Source organism: Momordica charantia, assembly GCF_013281855.1.
Source record: "Momordica charantia cultivar OHB3-1 chromosome 3 unlocalized genomic scaffold, Mcharantia_2.0 BLBB01000003.1, whole genome shotgun sequence".
In the NCBI taxonomy this organism is placed as follows: Eukaryota; Viridiplantae; Streptophyta; class Magnoliopsida; order Cucurbitales; family Cucurbitaceae; genus Momordica; species Momordica charantia.
The window spans coordinates 23,924,878-23,945,574 of NW_028275161.1; the positions used below are offsets into that span (position 1 = coordinate 23,924,878).

General features: G+C 38.2%; 2 protein-coding genes across 9 annotated transcripts; one reads left to right on the forward strand and one right to left on the reverse strand.

Annotated features, from left to right (window-relative positions):
• Positions 1–1,895: 1,895 nt before the first annotated feature.
• On the forward strand, positions 1,896–17,183 carry LOC111008819 (Acyl-CoA N-acyltransferases (NAT) superfamily protein). Of its 7 annotated transcripts, none has more exons than XM_088122266.1 (9): positions 1,897–2,223; positions 2,818–2,978; positions 3,087–3,189; positions 10,280–10,359; positions 10,472–10,798; positions 11,023–11,099; positions 16,350–16,392; positions 16,482–16,550; positions 16,911–17,183. In XM_088122266.1, the coding sequence occupies exons 2-9, from the start codon at positions 2,889–2,891 to the stop codon at positions 16,950–16,952; spliced, it is 831 nt and encodes a 276-aa protein (XP_087978392.1). In that variant the 5' UTR covers positions 1,897–2,223; positions 2,818–2,888; the 3' UTR covers positions 16,953–17,183. The 7 variants fall into 7 exon arrangements, 5 of the variants coding, with proteins under 5 accessions (XP_022137332.1, XP_087978392.1, XP_087978393.1 ...); XM_088122267.1 differs by having other exon boundaries at positions 2,821–2,978; XR_015789966.1 differs by adding an exon at positions 16,645–16,761 and having other exon boundaries at positions 1,899–2,978.
• Positions 17,184–17,898: 715 nt separating this feature from the next.
• On the reverse strand, positions 17,899–20,475 carry LOC111008818 (UV-B-induced protein At3g17800, chloroplastic). 2 transcript variants are annotated; one of them, XM_022281636.1, is made up of 4 exons: positions 20,100–20,308; positions 19,589–19,878; positions 18,642–19,439; positions 17,899–18,076 (listed from the first exon to the last, which is right to left on the reverse strand). In XM_022281636.1, the coding sequence occupies exons 1-4, from the start codon at positions 20,205–20,207 to the stop codon at positions 18,064–18,066; spliced, it is 1,209 nt and encodes a 402-aa protein (XP_022137328.1). In that variant the 5' UTR covers positions 20,208–20,308; the 3' UTR covers positions 17,899–18,063. The 2 variants fall into 2 exon arrangements, with proteins under 2 accessions (XP_022137328.1, XP_087978390.1); XM_088122264.1 differs by lacking the exon at positions 17,899–18,076 and adding an exon at positions 20,315–20,475 and having other exon boundaries at positions 18,483–19,439; positions 20,100–20,225.
• Between the last annotated feature and the right edge of the window lie 222 nt (positions 20,476–20,697).

Below are 20,697 nucleotides of genomic sequence, written 5' to 3' on the forward strand. Positions count from 1 at the left end.
TGTTACTTTGAGGAAAATTGTTCTTCCATAAGGAGACCTTGTATTTCTTAAAAAAATGGAAAAAAAAACAAATAGATACCAAAATGTGGCACAATAATAAAAAGACATAATAAATAGTTTTAATTTATTAAGTTGATTTGACGGGATAAGTAATTTCATTTTCACGTGTAGTTTTTCAAAATATCAATAATTGGAATGAATTCTGTTTGTATTATCTTGAATTCATCATCATTTACAAAATAAGTCATGGGCTATTTATAGGAAAGTGTATTTGTACTAGGCCCATTAACAGAATTATAAATTAGGCCCATATGTTACAAACAACAGAACTGAAACCCAATTTTAGTGATTGGTTTTAACTAGACATTGAGCTTGATTTTCAAAATCTGAAATCGTGCCGATGATAAAGGCTTTGTGAGGGCGTCCGCAGATTTGCGCAAGAGAGGGAAGATGTTGTACACGAAGTTTGCCATAAATCACAAGATCTCGAATGAAGTAGATATCAATTTCTACGTGCTTCGTTCGTGAATGGATAATCGGATTGGCATTGAGATGGACTGAGCTAAGATTATCACACCAGAGAATCGATGGAGTAGGGATCGGAATTCTCAACTCCGAGAACAATGTTTTCAACCAAATCAATTCTGAGGCAGCAAGGGCAAGAGCACGATATTCTGCTTCTGTGCTTGAACGTGAAATTATTGCTTGTTTCTTAGATCCCCATGATATAGGATTATTACCTAAGTAAATGCAAAATCCGGATGTTGATTTTCTATCATCAGGGTCGGAAGCCCAATCTGCGTTTGAGTATCCTTGAAGAGGATAATACGAGGAATGTTTTTTTAATAATGCTTTATTACAAACTTATTTCAAATATATATCAGTTCCCAAACTATTTCCAGAATAATGTTTGGAAAATTATAGGTCATTCGACCTCTGGCACATCATAATTTTTGAGTTGCATGGCACCTTGCTGGCGTTGTGTGTGTGTGTGAGTGTTTTTTTTTTCAATTATGGCATGTTCAGAGACGACATATGCTAAAATCGTATTAATCTATCACTCTGGTTTAGTGGTTGTAGCAGAGACTTGAACCTAAGACATGTAGCTATTAAACCAGATACACAACCCCTATACCATAGTGGTAGTTTAATACAATTGATATATGTCGTTTCTTCAAGAGACGACGTACCATAATTAAAAAAAAAAAACATGGCGCAAGGCACCATGCAACTCGAACATTGTGATGTGGAGAGACGACCTATAATTCTCAAACATTATCCTTGGAAATAATTTGGGGTTGATATATATTTGGAATAAGTTTTTAATAAAGCATTATTAAAAAAATTTCCAAATGATACGAACCCGCACATGCAAGGATCACAATGGACTCAGAGTCCACCACACCATCAAACCTTATTAGTGACTGCTTTCGTGTGTATCAAGATAGTCGTCCGATTACAATTTAAAGTTTTTTAAAAATTAGACGTAATGTCAATGGAGTGCCACATCATTAGATCGTCTCTAAGAGAAGATCAAATGCTAATGTGTTTTATCTATTTTCAAGTATTATTCTTTTTTGTTAATGATATATTTTTTAATAAATTTTACGAAAATATATTATTAAAAAAGCATCCCCACAAAATTGATGGAATAATTAGTAATCAAAATTTAAAGATTTTTTTTGAATATTATATATATATTTATTTAGACAACATGCAAGAGCAAAGATTTGAAACCTTTAGTTAAATATTGTTGATATTAGATTTTGATTCATATAACGATTGGTGCGTTAAATATCGTTGAGATTAGATTTTGATTCATACAACGATTGGAGTGTTAGTGGTGAAAATACTTTATTGTCCTTTTAAAAAAATTCCTAAATCTTCTCAAAATTGAAACCTCCATCACGTGAAACCCCAAAACTTTCCACCCTCCCTCTCCATCACGCACGCACGCCTCCTCCAAACGACCCCTTTCTTCCGGCGACCCATTTTACCTCCTTCCATCGCTTCCGGTGACTTACGGTGGCGGACTTCTAGACGGACAGAGGCGACGGCGGCAAAATCTCAGGCGACGATCACAGCGTATGTCCGGCAACAATCGCCAAATCTCCCAGTCGCGAACAACGGCGAAACGAGTAGTCAACAGTGGCGAACTCCAGCGAGCTTGATTCAAGCAACGGCGGCAAGCTCTGACAGCTCTTCAAACTGCGTTCTTACTCCGTAACTTAAGCCGAACACTGTTTTAAATTTTCTTCGTTGCTTTAATTTTCTTCTTCTTCCAAGTGTTTTCAGGTTTGTAGTTTGAGTTTTATTCTTCCTGGCTTGATTTTTTTTGGATTGATTTTGGCATTGCAAGAAAAAAAAACAGAATGCTAAAAAGTCACTGGTCTCACATTTTTCGTGTTTTACTTGGACTTTTTTGGTTTATTCTAACCCATTTTGAACATTTTAGTGTTATTAAATGACTTTGAACTTGTGCTTTTCTGACTTGTTTCTTGATTTTTGCATTGCAAGAAAAAAAATACAGAATGTTAAATAGTGGCCTCGCATTTTTCTTGTTTTGATTCTACTCTTTTGATTTATTTCAAGCCATTTAAAACATCTTAGTGCTATTCAATGACTTTGAACTCGTGCTTTCATGGCTTGTTGCTGATTTTGGCATTGCAAGAAAAAGAACAGATTAGGCTGAATCGATTGCAATATAGTGCAAGAAAAAAAAAACAGAATGCACATTTTTTGTTCAATTACATGCAAGGTTTTTTAGCCTCATCCATGCATTTTGATCTTCTTATATATGGTCTATGTTCTACTTAGAAGTTTTGTAGGGTTACCCAATTGCACGATCAAATACGGGTGAAATCCTAGCTTTTTGAAATCCAAGAGATATGGAGAAGAAAGGTTCACTTTCTCATCGCTGTTCCAAGAACAATGGTTCAAGCGATCCTAATAGAGAACAAAGTTTGAAGCGGAGAAAGGTAAATTCTTCATGGAGATCCAACGTTTGTTTAATTTTTTTTTTTTACTATTATTTGCAAATTTTATACAATTTGGGAACTTATGATGCTTCCTTGACTATAACATAGATACTTGAGCAGAAAAGAATCGCTGATCAACTCGTTGACGTTGCTTGTTCGGAAAAGGACCATCTTTCACCTTTTCCGTCCTTCCAACACTACAACCACGATGGTATGCATATTATTATGCTGTATCTAAACATCACTAAGCCATCTAAGTTTAATATTGATTGATTAGTTCGTGAATTGTTTAAAAGGAATTGCTCACCTTATTGTTATGATTGGCCTCACAAAAGCCCCTGCTTGTAATTTACAAGGGCAAACATACATAATTCTTTCACGCACTGGATATTTGCATGTATAGAAAATTCATTTTTAAAGAGTTAATTACAAACCACTCCATGCGTTTTGCTTATATTATTATTATTTTTTTTAATGAGAGAATAGAGATACCTATTTCATTGATAGTATGAAAATACAAAGTAGAGAAGGGACCCATGAAGATGAGTTACAAAAATGCCCTCCAATTTATCAAGGTGTCATTTAAAATGTAGTTAGAAAATGAAGTAAAGTGACATTTACGCCAATGGAGAGCCATTACCAAGACCATTTAAGAAGTTGCTGTAGGATTGGGATTCGTCATTAAAAGATGTATTGTTCCTTTCCCTCCATAAAAACCAAATAAAGGCTCTAATAAGCAAAGACCATAAGATCTCTTTATCTTTTGTGAATGAATGTCCCTCAAAAGAGGCTTGGAGATGGCCAGTGATGTTCACTTGAATAGGAGTCTGCCATCCAAAAGTCTCTACCAAGAAATTCCAAAACCTGCTAGCAAATCCGCAAGAAACAATTAGGTGATCTTATGATTCCGCTTCATTCAAACACATAACGCAACAACTGGGAGAGATGGTTAGAGAGGGGAGTCTTCTTTGTAGTTTATCTTGTGTATTTATAGCCTGATAATTGAGTTTCAATAAAAGAAATTGGACTTTTTTGGGATATTTCTCATTCCAAATTAACTCAAACGAGAGAGGTGGCTGGGGGGCCTGTTTGGAGATAAGGTCTTTGAGCATGTTCTTAGAACTCGAAGATGTAGCTTGGATTGATGATTTGTCATAAGACAGTGATCCTTTCTTGAAGGTACTGTCTGTCCATCACCTGCATTCTTCCTTTGATATTGAAATTTGAACTTGTTCGCTTGTTGATTCCGATGTCCTTACGCATTGCACTGCTGGTTCTTGTTATTTAAAGAGTTCAATCTCTCCTGGGTTTTCAGCGACATAGCAGTGGATAATATCCTTCAATTACTCCTAGGCCCAATTCTATCTTCTCAAAGTAGCTTGCTGTGGTCAAATGGTGTCAAAGCCTTGCTCTACGAGCTTTGGTACGAAAGAAATCTCAGAATTTTTAAGGATCGTCGCAAATCTCCACTGGATCGTTTTAGTTTGGCTAAATTCAAATCCTCACAGTGGAGCTCTTTATCACCTTTGTTCAAAAACTTTTCTCCCTCACTTATTTGTTTCAATTGGGGAGCTTTTACCTTATCTCTTAATGTTTAAGATTATCTTGTTCTTTTCCATTCACTTGTAATTTTCTTTTATTTTCACTCTTTCGAGAGTTTGTATCTTTGAACATTGTCATTCCTTTTCATTAATTCAATGAGAAGTTTGTTTCTTGTTCAAAAAACAAAAAAAAAAAAAACTTGTTCGCTTGTTGATCTTCCACATTCACGGCCGTTGCAATTGCTTCACTCAAATATCCAATCGGTTGTAGTTGAAGTTTTTCTTTAATGTCTGCATGCAAGCCACTAATAAATCTTGCTACCTGGTATTGTTCATTTTCACCCAGATTAGTCCTTGCGCCCAGGCAGCAAAATTCCTCCATATATTCTGCAATGGATCGAGTCCCCCGTTTGCAACTTTGATACTGATTCTATAATATCTGTTCATAGTTAATAGGAAAAAATTTAGCTCTCATTAGTTTTTTCATTTTCTCCCATGTACGGATAGGAGCCTTGCCAAAGCGTTGGTGGTTTGTTTCAAGCTGCTCCCACCACGCCGATGCTCCACTTTTCAATTTGAAAGCGACTAGCTTGACCTTTTTGTCATCCGGCGTACTCATATAACTAAAGAAACTTTCGACGTTTTTTATCCATTCTAGAAATCCTTCGATATCCATTTTCCCATTGAATCTAGGTAGATCAATTTTCATTTTGTACTCATTTTGTTCTATGTGGTAGTGGTTGTTGCGCCTATTCTGCCTCTTGCCATTTCCCCAAATCTGCAACTCGTCTTCGTCGCTTGAAGAGTCGTCCTGGAAATCTTGTCGCCGATGAAAACGACCAAGTCGTCGATTGTTGGTAGTGTCTCCTTACCAATCGTAATTTCTTCCAGGGATAAAACCAGGTTCTTCAAATTGTCTTGGGACAAGGCGAGGCAAATCTTGGATTTGTTCACCCTGCAGTTCCTAATTTCGCCTAGGAATAGGGTGGGGTTCTTGATGTAATCTTGGAGCTGGTTGCTGCGCATCAAAGTCGATCCTGATCCCCTGTTCCCTTCCATGATTCAATCTTGGTTGGTCTTGGTGCAGGTGAAGAGAATCCAACTTATCCACAATTACGCTCAATATTTGGTGAATCTCTACCACATTCCACTGGAGGTTTTCAACAGCCCCCTCAACCATCTTCAGTCAGGTGGTTGTGATCATGGAGAGAGAACGGCGGCATCTTTTGTCTCTTTTCCGGCAGCGATAAATCTCCCACGGGAGGAACAAGTTTTTTACCCGCCATTTCAAAAGCCCAAGATTCTTGGTGCTTTGATTTTTTATTTTATGAGAAACAATGCTTTCATTGAGAAAAATGAAAAGAGATACAGAAAGAACGAAAGAGGGCCTACAAAAAGACAACCCTGAGAGAGGAAGTCCCCTAAAGAAAAGGACTCCAATCCAAAAGAATAAGGCCTAACGGATAATTACAAAAGACCTTAGAAACCGAGCCCTATAAAGACGTATTATTTCTAATGAGATCCCATACATAATCCATAGATTTCTCCTATCACGAAAGGGAGGGTATAACAGAACCTCCTCTTACATGCCCATACACTCCCTAGCACGAACCCAAGACATCCCAAAACACGTAAAGAAACAACGCCATAAATCCTGCCCAAACTGACAGGTCCACAACAAGTGCTCAAGGTCTTCCGAGACATTCCTGCAGAGAGCACACCACTGCGGGCCCAAGCAAAAGGAAGAGATTTTTGGTCCTTTGATACCAACTTGGTGTAAACCAAATGAGAGAAGAAATGTTTTATTGGATGGAATGCTTAAAATTAGAGAAGAGTCTCCTATTCATAGGCAAATAGGCTACGACTAAAGAGTTTAGCTAAGCCAACTAACTCTTAACAGACTAACAACTTAAACTCTAACTAACTTGTATAGGGTTAGTTACATCAAAAGAATTTTCTAAAAATATGTTGTTGGGAATCATTTGCTGTAGCCATTTGTGTTCTAAAGAAGTTGGAGAAATAGGTCTTAATATTTGTGATGGGGCCAACCATTCTGATATCTCCTCTTCTTTGAGAGGTCTATGAAAGTAGTAGTCCCAAGAGGAGGTGGTGCGGCACCAAAAATACATACCAGTGAATCCTTCCTCGTCCATATAGCAAACAGACGAGGGAACTCATCTGCCAATGAATAATCAGAGGCCTATTTATCATTCCAGGAGTTTATCGAGATCCCATTACCAATTTTGCACCTGGCCCTATTGCTCTCTGTGTTGTTTTAAGGACTATTCTTTTACTACAATGTCTTCTTCTTGGGAAGCCTTTTTAGAGCTTTAGCTGTTTATCTTATCTTACGCCTTCTCTATTTTCTTGCATCTCATCTTTTCCATTCCTTAAAAAATTTGTATCTTTTGAACATCTACAGTTCTTTTCATGTATATTAATGCAAGGTTTGTTTCTCATTCAAAAAAAAAAAAAATCCAGCAATTATGACAGAGATGTGAGAGATCATGGAGTTCCTGCAAAAAAGGTCTAGTGATTGCTCGAGTTGGGCCATATACTATTGAGACCCAAAAAGAGAAATCATCAGCCATAGAGAAGTTAATCAAGAGAAGTGAAAACACCTTCTATAACTTCCTTAATAGGGAAATTGTCATTCTGGAGGATGAGAATAGCCTTGAGCTTGGTGTGTCTAAAGATGCCCAGTGATACCATGTGCACTCCAAAGAGATTTGACTGACAGATGATCAGTATGTCTGAGTTTAGTTTCCTGGAGGATCGCTAAGTTTGGATTAATTTGGGAGACGACTTGTGTTATCAGGGCTCGTTTTTTTCTGGAGCCCAACCCTCTTACAAAGAGAGATACTTCATATAAGCATCATTTAACCCCACAGAAAGTTGTTTCTTTTTGTAGCTGATAGTTGTGTGTAGGTTCTTTTGTAGACAATCTAATAGGTTTCTTCTTCTTGCTATTAGGTTTTAGGTGCATGGTGGAGACAAGCTGCTATATATTTTCGAATGCTAGTGGGTGTAAAGGGTTTCTTTGGATTTTTCCTCCTTCATATCTTATGTTTCAAAGTTTTAGATGGCGATGGGCGTGGGAGAAAGGATAATTTGTTTATGCAAGTCTTTCGTGATAGCTAGGCTATTTTGACTATCAGGAGATTGTTGTGGGCTCATAAATGTATCAACCTGGTGAGGCTTGGGTACCCTGTTCTCAGTCAATGCAAATGGGCTTCTTGGATGTTCTTGTGCTTGGACAGGGATATCTCTGAAAAGAATGTTAAGTGGGCCTTTCAAGTTTATGGGCGATAAAGGAGAAGGTTTGGATGGGCCTGCATCTTGGGTTGGGTATTTGCTTGGGAGAGGGCTAGAGAAACAAGCTTTTGGGCCTGCATCATGTTAGTGGCACGTGCGTAGAGATGTGGTTTGCTTTTGGTGAGAGAAGATCTTGCTTTTGGTGAGAGAAGATCTGACCCTTAACTTTTAAAGGGTGGAAATGTTTTTTCGCAATTTCCTATTCGTTTTGTCCATCAAAGCATCAAAGAGGAAAGGAATTGTACCTTGGTCAAGGTTTCCAGCGCCGTTTGACTTTTGTGCCACCATTTGATGATTGTTGTCAGCATCATCTGGTTGCGGGTTAGTCTTTATGGATTTTGCTTCCCTTTTCGTGACGGTTCTACTTTGGTTGCCTGTTGATGAACGTGTGCTAACTCCTCAGTTGTACGGTCATCGATTCTAGCAAAGTTTCCCTAAGTATCCATGGACTCTGGCAATTCTTCCGATACAGTTTCCCGTGGAAAAGAATGGGTCTATTCTTACTTTTACCAACTCTTTTTGCTCAGGTGTCCTTGAATTAAATTTCTGCTGGTAAGAATCCCAAATGATTCTCTTTCACTCTAATCTTCATCTCCATTAGGTCATGGAGTATGGTAGCCTTCTGCACTTTCTCAATCAGACTACTGCATCATTCTCCTATGAGGTTCATCACTTTTGGATCCAGAGATAAAGGGGAAGGTTGAAGACTTTTATCCATACACCATATGATCGAATGAATTTGTCTTTCTTAAATACTTTAGCACACCACTTATCCAACTTGAGTTCAAAGGGTCCACCTTCTTCTATCCTTCTTGAAGACAAAACAATCTTGCTGGTTCCTTATTTTCACATCTGAGGATACCTTTGGTTAGAAGGGATTGATGGAGCACAGCTCACTTGTGTTGCTTTGTAGAACTCTTAGAATTTTGTAGAATGAAGAGTTGTACAGCTTCGACAAGATTTCGAAAGAGAAGTACCATTCGTAGTGGGCCCAAGAACTCTTCCTCTGTATGACAATGTGTAGCTTCCAATTAAATAATTCAGGTTTGTCTGGGGTTTGATTTTGCTTCCTATCCATCTTTTTGGCAGTATTAAGAGGCTCTTTAGTGCTGCTAGTGTCCTTCGAGGTGCCAGGTTTGTTGGAGTATTAATGGTTGTAGGAGCTCTATAGACCACGTCTTTATAAGATTCTTTATTCGTGGCAGGGTGGTTGCACACACTATCTTTTTTCCTTTTGTCAAGGAAGCCTCTGGTAAGGGTTGAGAAAGCCCTCCAACCTGTTTTCTGATTCTTGGATGGTATCATAATGCAACTTTTTCATCCATTGTTGTTTAGCTTATGTACTTTTGCAAGATAACATCTTCTATTGCTAGTCTTCTCCACCAAAATGATGTTGTCATCACCTTTTCTCTCTTTGATGAATTTTCACGTGAGAGGGAAATCGACAAGGGAGTTGATAGCTTACTCTAGCCATTGGAGTGTGTCCCAGGTCAAGGAGGCCAAGAAGGTGACATTCTTTCCAACCTTTGTGATTCTTGCTCTACTGTTTGCGTATTTTGGGTTGACATTAATGGAGGAGGGTTTTCGGTCGACTGTTACTTTTCTTTTGTCGTAGTCCCAATTCGTCATAGTGATGTTAACGGCAGGAGGAGACAGATGGCTGTTAGAAGGAGGGAAAGGCATGGCGGATAGTGGGGAAAGGGGGGGGGGGGGGGAGAGAGAGAGAGAGAAAACATGGTTATCACCATCTTGTATTCTATCTAAAAATCTGGAATCAGTACATGTGGCTTATTACAAGTGTATAACAGTTGTCCAAACTAATTAATTGAAGGGTATGATTGAACAACCCATGAAGCAGAAGAATGGTTTAAAAATTTTCAAAACATAGAGGTAAAGGTAATATTTACAACAAAGCACAAGTGTGTGTGTAATTTAGAATTACGCTCCTTTTAATGCATTTGTTTGTTAAATGGGTTCAATTAAGCAGATGGACTTTGGGATGGTATCAAACACACAGGGTTAGTTTGTACTCAGGATTTGGAGTATAAGCAACAAGAAATAAAAATATCAAATGGTTCTTTCCATCTACATAAACTTTAGGACACCACTTGCTTTTATAAACTTAATCGCGCATGCACATGTCTGCACCTACTTTAACGAAGTATATGGACAGAGATTTGCAAGGCTTCTTGATTTTTGGATATAATGAGTTACGACTTCAGATCATGGTATAAAGCACGGAATTTTTCTTTTTTGAGTTCATTGGGTATATGAGCTTATATTCACCTTAGTTTGGATGGTTTGCATAAGTAGGATTACCATTACATGGTTTGTTCTGTTTGGGCCATTCTTTTGATTTCCCTGCAACTACTGTCTTTAGATATTTTTGAGGTGTAAACATATGCTGCATATATAATGGGATGCCTATGTTTCTTTCATTTCCAGGTCTGTCTTTATGCCTGCAATCAGGACGTGGCAATAAACTTTCTTATTCTGTTAAGAAATACATTCAAAAGCTCCTCAAGGTAACAAATGGACTAAAATCTCGTATTTCTATTGTAATCATCTTAATTTAGGGAAATGTTGCGAGCTCTTATTAATTCGTGGGTTTAAAAACCGTTCACTTTATTTTCTAAGATAAACATGGAGGGGCCATACGGATCCCAGTGGCCAACTGAAGAGAAGGTGAAGTACAGGGAAATAGTTTCAACACAAGCACGTTATATATTTGTGCATGAGTCTTCAAATGCTAGTGCCAATGGGGTGCCTTCAAAATCAGATGCAGAGAAGACAACTACTACTTCAAATAAAAAGGATCTCATGGTTGCATTTGTACACTTTCGATTTATTGTAGAAGAAATGATACCTGTGCTTTATGTGTATGAACTGCAGATTGAGCCTCGTTTCCAAGGGAGAGGACTGGGGACTTTCTTAATGGATTTAGTTGAGCTTATTGCTCGCAAGGTTCTCTGTTCTGCTTTTTCTTTGCTTTCTCATGTTCACTAACATAGATACACTGTACAAATATTGTTTCAAACTAGACTTTAAACTCTGAAAAACTTACACAGCTTGATTTTTTTACGTTAATTTAATTATTTTCACCATATTGTGCTTATATCTTCTGCTAATCATTCTAGGATGCTTCTTTTATCAAATCATTCCTCTAATTTTGATGTTAATTTTTATAGAACTGCATGGGCGCTGTGGTTTTCACTGTTCAAAAAGCAAACTCCAAAGCTTTGAATTTCTACAAAAGCAAGCTGCGGTAAATATCTGACTCAGATTCTTTGGTGGTGTTTTCGTTGTTGAACTGTTTTTCTAGAACCAATTCTTTTAGTTTCAGCTAACTTATTTTCTCCAATATAATACGAGTTGGACTCTTTTATTATTGTTATTTTGGGGTGGTGGTTCTTCCTAGTTTCATTATCGAAGTTTGAAGGTTTGTACCAATACTTTTTTCTTTATAAGTGAACATAAAGTGATTAATATTATTAGGGGCATAAGTAGGTTAGTTCGTCTTAGTTTTTGGCCAATAATGATGCAGAACCTAATTATTGTTTTAAGAAAAACAGTAAAACAAATTTCTGGAAAATCAAACTATTTGCTTAGGCAAAACCCCAACCAACCAAAGCCAACATAATCTTTCAAAATCGAATTCATTGACCAATTTTCAAATTTATATTTTATCAAACAAAACCGACCAATCATATATAGCTTAAACCTATAGAACAAATTGGTTTGATTGATGTTTTCAGACTTGGTTAGGTCAGTTTCACAAGTTTTTCCCATTGTTTACGATTCAGCTTGCATCCCTAAAAATTAGGATAGTGGAAATTGGTTTATTCACGATACCCTTTTATTCTTCCTGAAGCTGAAAAGTTTTGGTATTTTGTTTTTAGTTTTATGTTTTTAAAAATTATGCTTGCTTCCTCCTAATTTCTTTAGTGTTTTTATACTTGAATTCTAAGCCAAATTAAAAAACAAAAATAGGTTTTTAGGAACTAATTTTTCTTAGTTTTCAAAATTTAACATGGTTTTTGAAAATGTTTTAAAAATTAAATAACAAAACAAATAAAGTTATCGGGCCTCAAGATAAACAAAGGAAAAAGTTCGTTGTTAGGGGTTAATTGTGATGCTGGTAAGCTTATAGAGTGGGCGACCCTGGTTGGGTGCGAAGTTGGTGAGTTCCCTTCCTCCTATCTTGGTCTTCCTTTAGGTCATACCCAAAAAGTGTGACGTTTTGGACGTCGGTGCGTGAGAAGTTTCAGAAGCGCCTTTCATCTTGTAAAAAGGCCTTCTTTTCTAAAGGAGGAAGACTCACTTTAATACATTCTGTCTTGAGGGGTATCCCAACGTATTATCTTTCCCTCTTCAAGATCCTGTTGGCAGTTAGTGAGGGATTTGGAAAAAATCATGAGGGATTTTCTTTGGGAAGGTGTTGAAGAGGGAGGTGGCACTCATCTGGTGGGTTGGAAAGAGGTTTTGAAGCCTCTGGATGTGGGGGGTTTGGGTATCGGGAACTTAAGGCTTAGGAATGAGGCTTTCTTGGCTAAATGGTTATGGCGTTTCCTTCGTGAATCTAACGCCTTGTGGCGAAAGATTATTGTGAGTAAGTATGGATCGCATCCATTTGATTGAGTTTCGACAGGTGGGTCTAAGGTGAGCAATTTTAATCCTTGGAATGCTATCGCTTTGAGTTTCCCTATCTTTTCTCAATCCTTTCGTTCTGTGATGGGGGAGGGTTGTAACACTTACTTCTGGGAGGATACTTGGATAGGAGATAAACCTCTTTGTCTCGCGTTCCCTCGGCTATACCATCTTTCTGAAAAAAGGCACCGTTCGATGGCCGAGGTTTTGAATCCCCGAGGAGAGATTCCTTCTATTTCTTTGGGCTTTACTCGTGCCTTAACGGATCGGGAAACCGTAGAGGTTTCTGCTTTGCTTTCTCTTATGGCCGAGGTGTCTTTTTTCCCTGGGAGGGAGGGTGTGAGAGTTTGGACCCCCGTCCGTCGAAAGGTTTTTCTTGTAGTTCTTATGACCTTGTCTTGAGTTCCCCTTCCTCTTCTACTGCCCCTTCGACCCCTTGGTTCTCCTCTCTTTGGAAGATTAAAGTTCCTAAGAAGATCAAGTTCTTTGGGTGGCAAGTCCTTCTTGGGAAAGTCAATACCTTAGATCGTATCTAGAGGATGTCGGCCTTTTGTTTGGGTCCGCAGTGGTGCGTTCTTTGCAAGAGTGCCTCGGAAGACCTTGATCATATGTTGTGGAATTGTCAATTTGATCAGGATCTTTGGTATCGTTTTTTTATGTGTTTCGGGATATCCTGGGTCCGTGCTAGGGATTGTAGGACCATGATGGAGGAGGTGCTTTTATATCCCCCTTTTCGTGACAGAGGTTGCTTTTTATGGCAAGCTGGCTTTCTAGCTATGTTATGGGGTATATGGCTGGAGAGGAATCATAGATTGTTTAGGGGGTGGAGAAATCTGTGGATTATGTTTGGGGTATCGTTAGATTTAACACTTCTTCATGGGGCTCGGTTTCTAAGCCCTTTTGTAATTATTCGCTAGGCCTTATCTTTTTGGATTGGAGTCCTTTTCTGTAAGGGGTTCTACTCGTTCAGGGCTGTTTTTTTTATGCCTTTTTATCGGCTTTTTTGTAGCTCTTGTATCTTTTTCATTATTCTCAATGAAAGTATTGTTTCTCATCAAAAAAAAAAAAAAAATAATAATAAAATAAAGATATTGGTGGAGGTAGTGTTTATAAGCTTAATTTTTCAAAACAGAGAAAAAAAGTATAAAATGATCATCATAAATGTGTTTTCAATCATTAAAACTTCTGAGTTGGTTTCAAGTTTCAGGATTAATCTCTCCACATCTACGGTTGTGGTGTGGGCATAAATAACGACAATGAGGATATGACTTCTATGCCCTAAATTTAGCCTCTCGTCCTATTGTGTACTTAGGAATGCCTTTGGGCAGTGTCCTAGCTCCTTCTATTTCCAGAGCTCAGTGATTAAAAAGGCAGAGCAAATAATTGATAAATGGGCATAGGGCTTCTATTTAAAGTAGGTCGACTTGACTCTCATCCAGTCCTCTTGAGCTCATTTTCTTATTGAGACAAGTCACTAGAAGGGTGGATAAACTTATCAGGAGTTTTTTGTGGGATGAGCTCAACAAGTCTGATTGGAGCATTGTTGCTTTCCCTAGGGATTAGGTGGTCGCAGTGTAGGAAGAACCAAGGAGAGAATTATTGCCTAATGAATGGCCGTGGTGATCTTCTGATGAGTTCAATGACATTTGGAAGGAGGTCATCTATATCAAGTAGCCCAATCTATAGGAAGCATCCCTAATAAATGTTGCTCCCCAGGCGCTAGGAGCTTGGATGCATGCCTATAAGTTCTATTGTCCTTTTGATCTCTTTACGAGGCTCAAAATCAGAGATGGTCGTGCTAATACTCCCTTTTGGCACCATCAATGTACTGATGATCTTTGCCTGGGTGAGTAATTCCTATAATTTTCTTTTTAACAAGAAACAAACTTTCCAATTCCTATAACTTTATTTTTTAAAAGTTCTATTTGACTATTGATAAAGCTGTTTTGGTTAAACATGCACATGGAGTTAGAATTAATTTCTGGAACAAACTTTAGATGGGATCGCTTTGAAAGGTAGTTTGTTGAATGGTTTTAGCTGTTACGTCATATTGATGGGTTTATTCTGACACCTGGTAGAGACACCAAGATTTGCCTTTTGGAAGCTTTGGCACATTCAGAGTCGAGTTGTTTTTCAACCATCGCACGAAGGAAATAGAGATCATTTCAGCCTTTTGCAAGTAGTTGTGGAAGTTCTCCATTCCCAAACATTGAATGATTTCTTGTGGACTCTCTGTCTAGGCGGTATTTGCACTAATGGTAGAGTTCAAAGGAGAAATCTGAGCTCCTACCACAGTCCCTAAGTTATTGTCTTTGCAAAAGCAAATGCTGAATCTGTGAACCACCTTTTTATGATTTGCCCGTTCATTTTCAGATTTCGGGCAAGTCAGTTTGTGGTGAAAGCTTTTTTAGGGCACAGCTTTGAAGAGCAGAGGAAAATTTTCTGGTTTAATGTGGCTCTGTTTGGGTAAATTTGGTTGGAGCAGAACATGGATTGAAGTTGGAGAGAGGGTTTTTTAACTAGTAATAATAAAAGGAACAACAAATTGATCAGTTATATTGCACCTATGTGTACTTTTTTAACAAGTTTTTTCACCTATCCTATTCACGCCGGAGATAGATGTTGAAGGGGAAGTGACAGTGATGGTGCCATTAATTTAAATGCCAGGGCACTATAACATTTTTTAATGAGAAAATGATACATAAAAGTCTAATGGGCAAAAATAATATTAACTCTTAGTTTGAAGTCGCACAGGTTGTTTCATATTATCCTTAGTGAAACTAAAGAATCATGTTTTCATTGTAGACCCCATCATGGCGAAATAAAACAGCTCTATCATGTACATTATTTTTGTTCTTGATGAGCTTGAACATTCCGGAGGAGGTGTGTCTGATTGACATACTTTGAAGACGAAATGGTACATTAAATACAAATCTAGATCATAATTTGCTCGGCTCCATATTTTGTCTCCCATCTGGCTCTCCTCAACCAGGGACTTCATTGTTCGGCGCATGGAATCAAATGGCTCCTTTACACCAACTCTTTACTGAAGGATCTGCAAAGCCCCATTGTTTCCTCTTCTTCGACCAAATTATATAGTGGCATTTGGAAAGACTCCTATCCCAAAAAGATTAAATTCTTTCTTTGGAAAGCTTGCCTTCTTACATTAAAGACTCATGACAAGCTAAAAGGAGAATGCCAACTCTCTCCCTCATTGTTGTACTCGTTTGTAAAAGTCACGGTGAGTCTATTGGCTACCTTTTTGTCTCATGCGAGTACACATCTGGGCTTTGGAACAAAATCCTCCCTCTTGGATGGTCGGCTGCTCACTCTATCAATATGCCCCTCTTCTTGGCCTCTACTCTCATTGGTCATCCGTTCAAGAATGAGAAAAGGTGTATCTGGCTTCACTTTATACAGGCTCTACTATGGATTGTATGGTCGGAAGGAAATCGGAGGATCTTCCATGATAAGGGACTCTCTCTTCGTCACTCTTTCAAGGCCATAGTTTTTTGGGTTATATCTTGGTGTAAATGCTCTCATTTTTTTCATCATTATAGTTTTACGTCATTGTTATCCAATTGGAGAGCTTTTTTGTGAGCTTTATTGGGTTCTCACCAACCTTTGTAATCTTCTTTCTCTTATTTCATTCTATCGATGAAATCGTTTAATTTCCAAAAAATAAAAAATCTAGATCATAATGTAATAAAACCCTTGTTTATGAAATCTGTAGGTTATCCCAAACTCAATAGGACATCCAAATCACGTCTTGGGTTTCGGTGTTGGAATAATTAGAATTGTTTGTTTGATGTATTGGTGATTTAATTGTAAATGGCTAATAATCGTGTTTCGTATTCTCTTTTTGCAGATATACCATTTCAACTATTTCACCCTCACGTGTCAATTCATTGGTATACCATGCACTACACTACCATGACATTAAAATGATGCTGGTTTTTGTTTAAGCAGTATTGAAATTAGTTGCTTTTATTTTTCCCAGATGGCAATTGAAACGAGTTATGAAATTCTTTGCAAGACCTTGGTCGAAGAAGCTAAAGCTGTTTTGGAGGTATGATTCTGTTCCCTGTAATTCAACTATATTCCATCGCGTATAGTGCTAAATAACCCTACATGTTCCAACATCTGGATTTCTTGTGCTCAAGGACTGATTCTCACCGTTCGAAACGCAATGGCATCTTTTATAACCGAAATACATTTTTCAAGTATCGCTTTTAGAAGGCCATGATGGTTGGACAGGAGCTAATTGCAGTAATGACACGGTAGTGTTAATTTGTTAGTTAGGCTCTTTTGTGGTAATTTAATTTTGGTGGTTGAGGTGTCGAGTGGTTAAGCAGATTGGTACGTGTAGGATTTCACTTCGTTTAAATCAATGTCCACTAACCTCTGTCTCCCTCTCTGTCGCTCTCAGGGCGACATGAACATCGGTGGGATTGTGAAGCAATGGGAGTGAACTTGTGAAGATGATTTAGCTTTGGAATAGTATATAAAAAGCGAAGATTGTCAATTGAAACGTTTGACAAAAATGAGTCATTATTATTTGTTGAGAAATTAAGGTTGTAAAAATCTGTAACAGACAATTACCTACAAACAATTTTGATTCAACATAGCATCGTCTAAATGGAGATTTAAAATATATATATATATATATGCTCAACATCCTGCAAGTGGAGCAGCTTGATAAGTATTTTACTCATCACACTATACAATTGATTTATTATAATATAGCATTTATCGAGCTAGTTTGCCTGCAGAATCAGTTCACTTTCTACAAGTGTGCCACTATCATCACTTATACATTTATACCACAAAGGAACTACGGTATGTGTTTTCAAATGGCAATATGACCTTACTTGGTAATTGTACGAGTCCAATTTTAGCCAATCTCTTCAAATAAACACAGAAACTGCACATCAGATTACAAGTGGAATGGAAAGGTTGTGTTTACATAAATTATTAGCCAACTACCAATCGTTCACCCTTTCTCATTGGTTGATATTTTGTGTATATTAATACCCGGCATGTCGTTGTGTTGAATCAATAAGTTTATTTCTAAACATATTCTGTGGCCTTTTTCATCTTTAATTAAATATTTATGCCGACTTGCCAATTATATGGAGAGATAGCTATAATATAAGATATATTATAAGAGTGTGCAAGCTTGATGTATTGCATTCTTTTCTATAATAATTCCTCATGAAGAGTGTTTTCTTCACGAGTACAGCTGACATTACCCAGTGTGAAAATTGGCAGGTTACTCTTTCTTCGTCTCACTCTCCCCTTTCTCAGTCACCTTTTTGTTGAGTTAATTAATTTTAGTGTATCTTACTATCTTTACTTAACTGGTGTTTGTTTGCATCTAAATGCATATTATCACTATATAGGTATTTCTGTTTCACTTTCAAAATGAATTTTGTCATTGACTGGTTTCAATATATACTAGAGTTATTGCAATACAATTCTAATGCTATGCATATATACAAAAACCAGTTTGCTCATATTTTGGCTTCAAAACATTTTGAATTAAAGTCATGCTTCTGATACGCTATTGAAGTTCAATAATGTTATTGTTTTAACCTGCAAGACGAGTACATTGATAATCAGTCAATCTATATGCCAAAAGAGGCTTGAATGTAGAAACCAAACTCTTAAAACTCAACATCATTAACTCTCCTTCTCCAAAAAGAAAAAAAAAAACATTAACTCAAGCACCTCCCAGTTTCATTAAGAGATTTATTTTCCACTTTTTTCGATCTCCTATTCTAATAGGCCACATATCTCAATTTTACATAATTAATTACACTACGTAACTGTGGCAATACGTAAATTGTGATGCTTCATTAGAAATTTAAGTTTCTATCCGGGTCCTAATCAAGATGGTTCTTTTCTTTCTAAAGGCCACTGCAATATAGGATTTCATCAAAATATTATGTATTTTAGTTTAGTTGCGTTGTAATTTAGTCATATAGCTGATATGAAGAAATGAAAAGGCAAACTTGTAATGGGAAGGTTTGTATTTGTAGCATTTGAGAAAGCTAGCTTTGTGGTGTCCACTGAAACTAGAACCAGATATTATATTACATTTCATTAGAGGCGGTGAGGTCAGTTTGTGCATTGTGGTCAATTCATGACAAAATGATACCTGGAGTCCACATAAGCCTCAACATCCCAGAGGAAAGAACCGAAAGTCACAGCTTCCAGAACCAGTCTCTTCAACCCACCAAAGCTGATTGTGATAAGCTCGTCTTTGGTGGTATCTACTGTTCCTTGGGGGGTGATCACAGTCTGCGGTCTTCCAAACAACGCATCCGTGTGTCTCTCAATCAAACCAACGGCCTCTTTTGACCTTATCGTTGCTAATCTCTGTAGCGTCTCCCCATCAAATGACATTACGTACGTTCTGAGGCGGGAGGGCTTGATCCCCAGACGCGATTCCCAAGGAGTAACACCTGCTGGTCCAGCTGGCATGGAAGAGATCTCAGGATGCACTGCTGCATTGGAGGGGGAATCCCATTCTTCTCCTTCGTGTGTTGCCATTGCATCACCATCAGCTGGCGCTGGCAGCACTTTCACAGTTTTCTCAAGCTGAAACCTCTCATCCACCCGCTTGAGGAAGTAGCCATACATCACAGACGCGGCATACACCTGCCCCACTCTCACTTTGCTTATTTGGGCCACTGAGGCGGACTCACCAATCCGATTGCCCAAAATGAGAGCCAGGTGGTTCTGGATCATCTCACCTGCTTCCGAGGAGTGAAGCCGCTCCAGCTTTTCGTCATCTTGTGGCCATGTGTCAACTCGGCCATATGGGTCCCCAGACGGTGGGCCAACGGCTGGTATTAGACCAACATTGGCGTCCATGAAACGCTGCACCACCATTGCATATAAGATCTCTTCTAAAGCCCTTCTCCTTTCATTTTCCTTCACCTCTGCAATTCTCCTAAACATTTCAAGTGCTAAGCTACGTGAGTATTAAGCAGCTCTGGTGTTCAGTGTTCTTCTAATCAAACAATTGAATTTTCTTCTTGTTTTTGTAAAAGAGAAATTGGTATCAAATAATTGTTAACCCATCAGGGATTCGGGACTAACCTGTACAATACAATGTCATGAGTAGCAGCCGAAGCAGGGGGCTCTTCAGCATGACGTTGAGTTTGCAGCTGTTCAAGCTGCTGGTCGATGGCCGCAGGAAGAAGGTGAGGATGGATGGTCAGGATTTGAGATAGAAACAGGCCAATTGGAGACTGGAGCTGAAGTGGAGCAATTTGCGCAGCGGAACCAGCCTGAGGCGGGTCCGGAGACACACACGCTTTAACCACTGGGAATCCCACCCTCCGACCCCGATGACTAATCGCCTTCTTTCCCACTCTTGGGCGATCATGCTGTGAAGCCATAATGAGATGTGTTAGTTTTAGAAGCGGAGAGAAAAAAGAAAAAAGAAAAAATTGAATTTTACCTATTTATACTATTATATAATTATAAGATCTTATCATCCATAACGAATTGGCGTGGAATCTAAACTAAATTCAAATAACATTATTTAACAATATTATAAACAGTTGATAAATAATGAGTCCGGGATAAAAGAAAAAAAGGATCTTACGGCTACAGGAACAGAGAGCAGGGATTTGGAAGGAAGAGAAAGGAGACGGGGCCTGTCCCGAAATAGCGATCCAATAGCAAAGGTTGAAGTTGAAGTGGCGGCTTCCATGTGTGTTGTAGTATGGATCTGGCAAGAGGCGTATGAAGGAAGATATGAGGAAGGGAACCCGAAATAGAACGACGAATTTCAGCGAGGAAAGGAGAATAAAAACAAACCTGCAGATGGAATAGGAAGAGGAGGAGTCCAGAAATTTCAGCAACTGCGAATTGGACTTCGAGAGAGAAGAAATTGTGAAACACGTTTTGGCACGTGTGTGCATACGAATGAATGGATGCAGAGGCGGCAACGAGTTTTGTAAAAGTCTATTCTCTCATCTCATACGACCACAACCACAATTCTTTCCTTCCACTTCTAAATACTCCTCATTTCTGTGGATATCACCTTCCTTTTCTTCTCTACAGTCTACACATAACATGATAAAACTCAACCATGATTCTAATCTCAAAATATCACTGCAACGGCAAGAGGCAATTTTCAAAAGAAAAAAAAAATCGTTTTTTACAATTTACCTGTAATTCGTAGAGTATTTTAGGTGAAA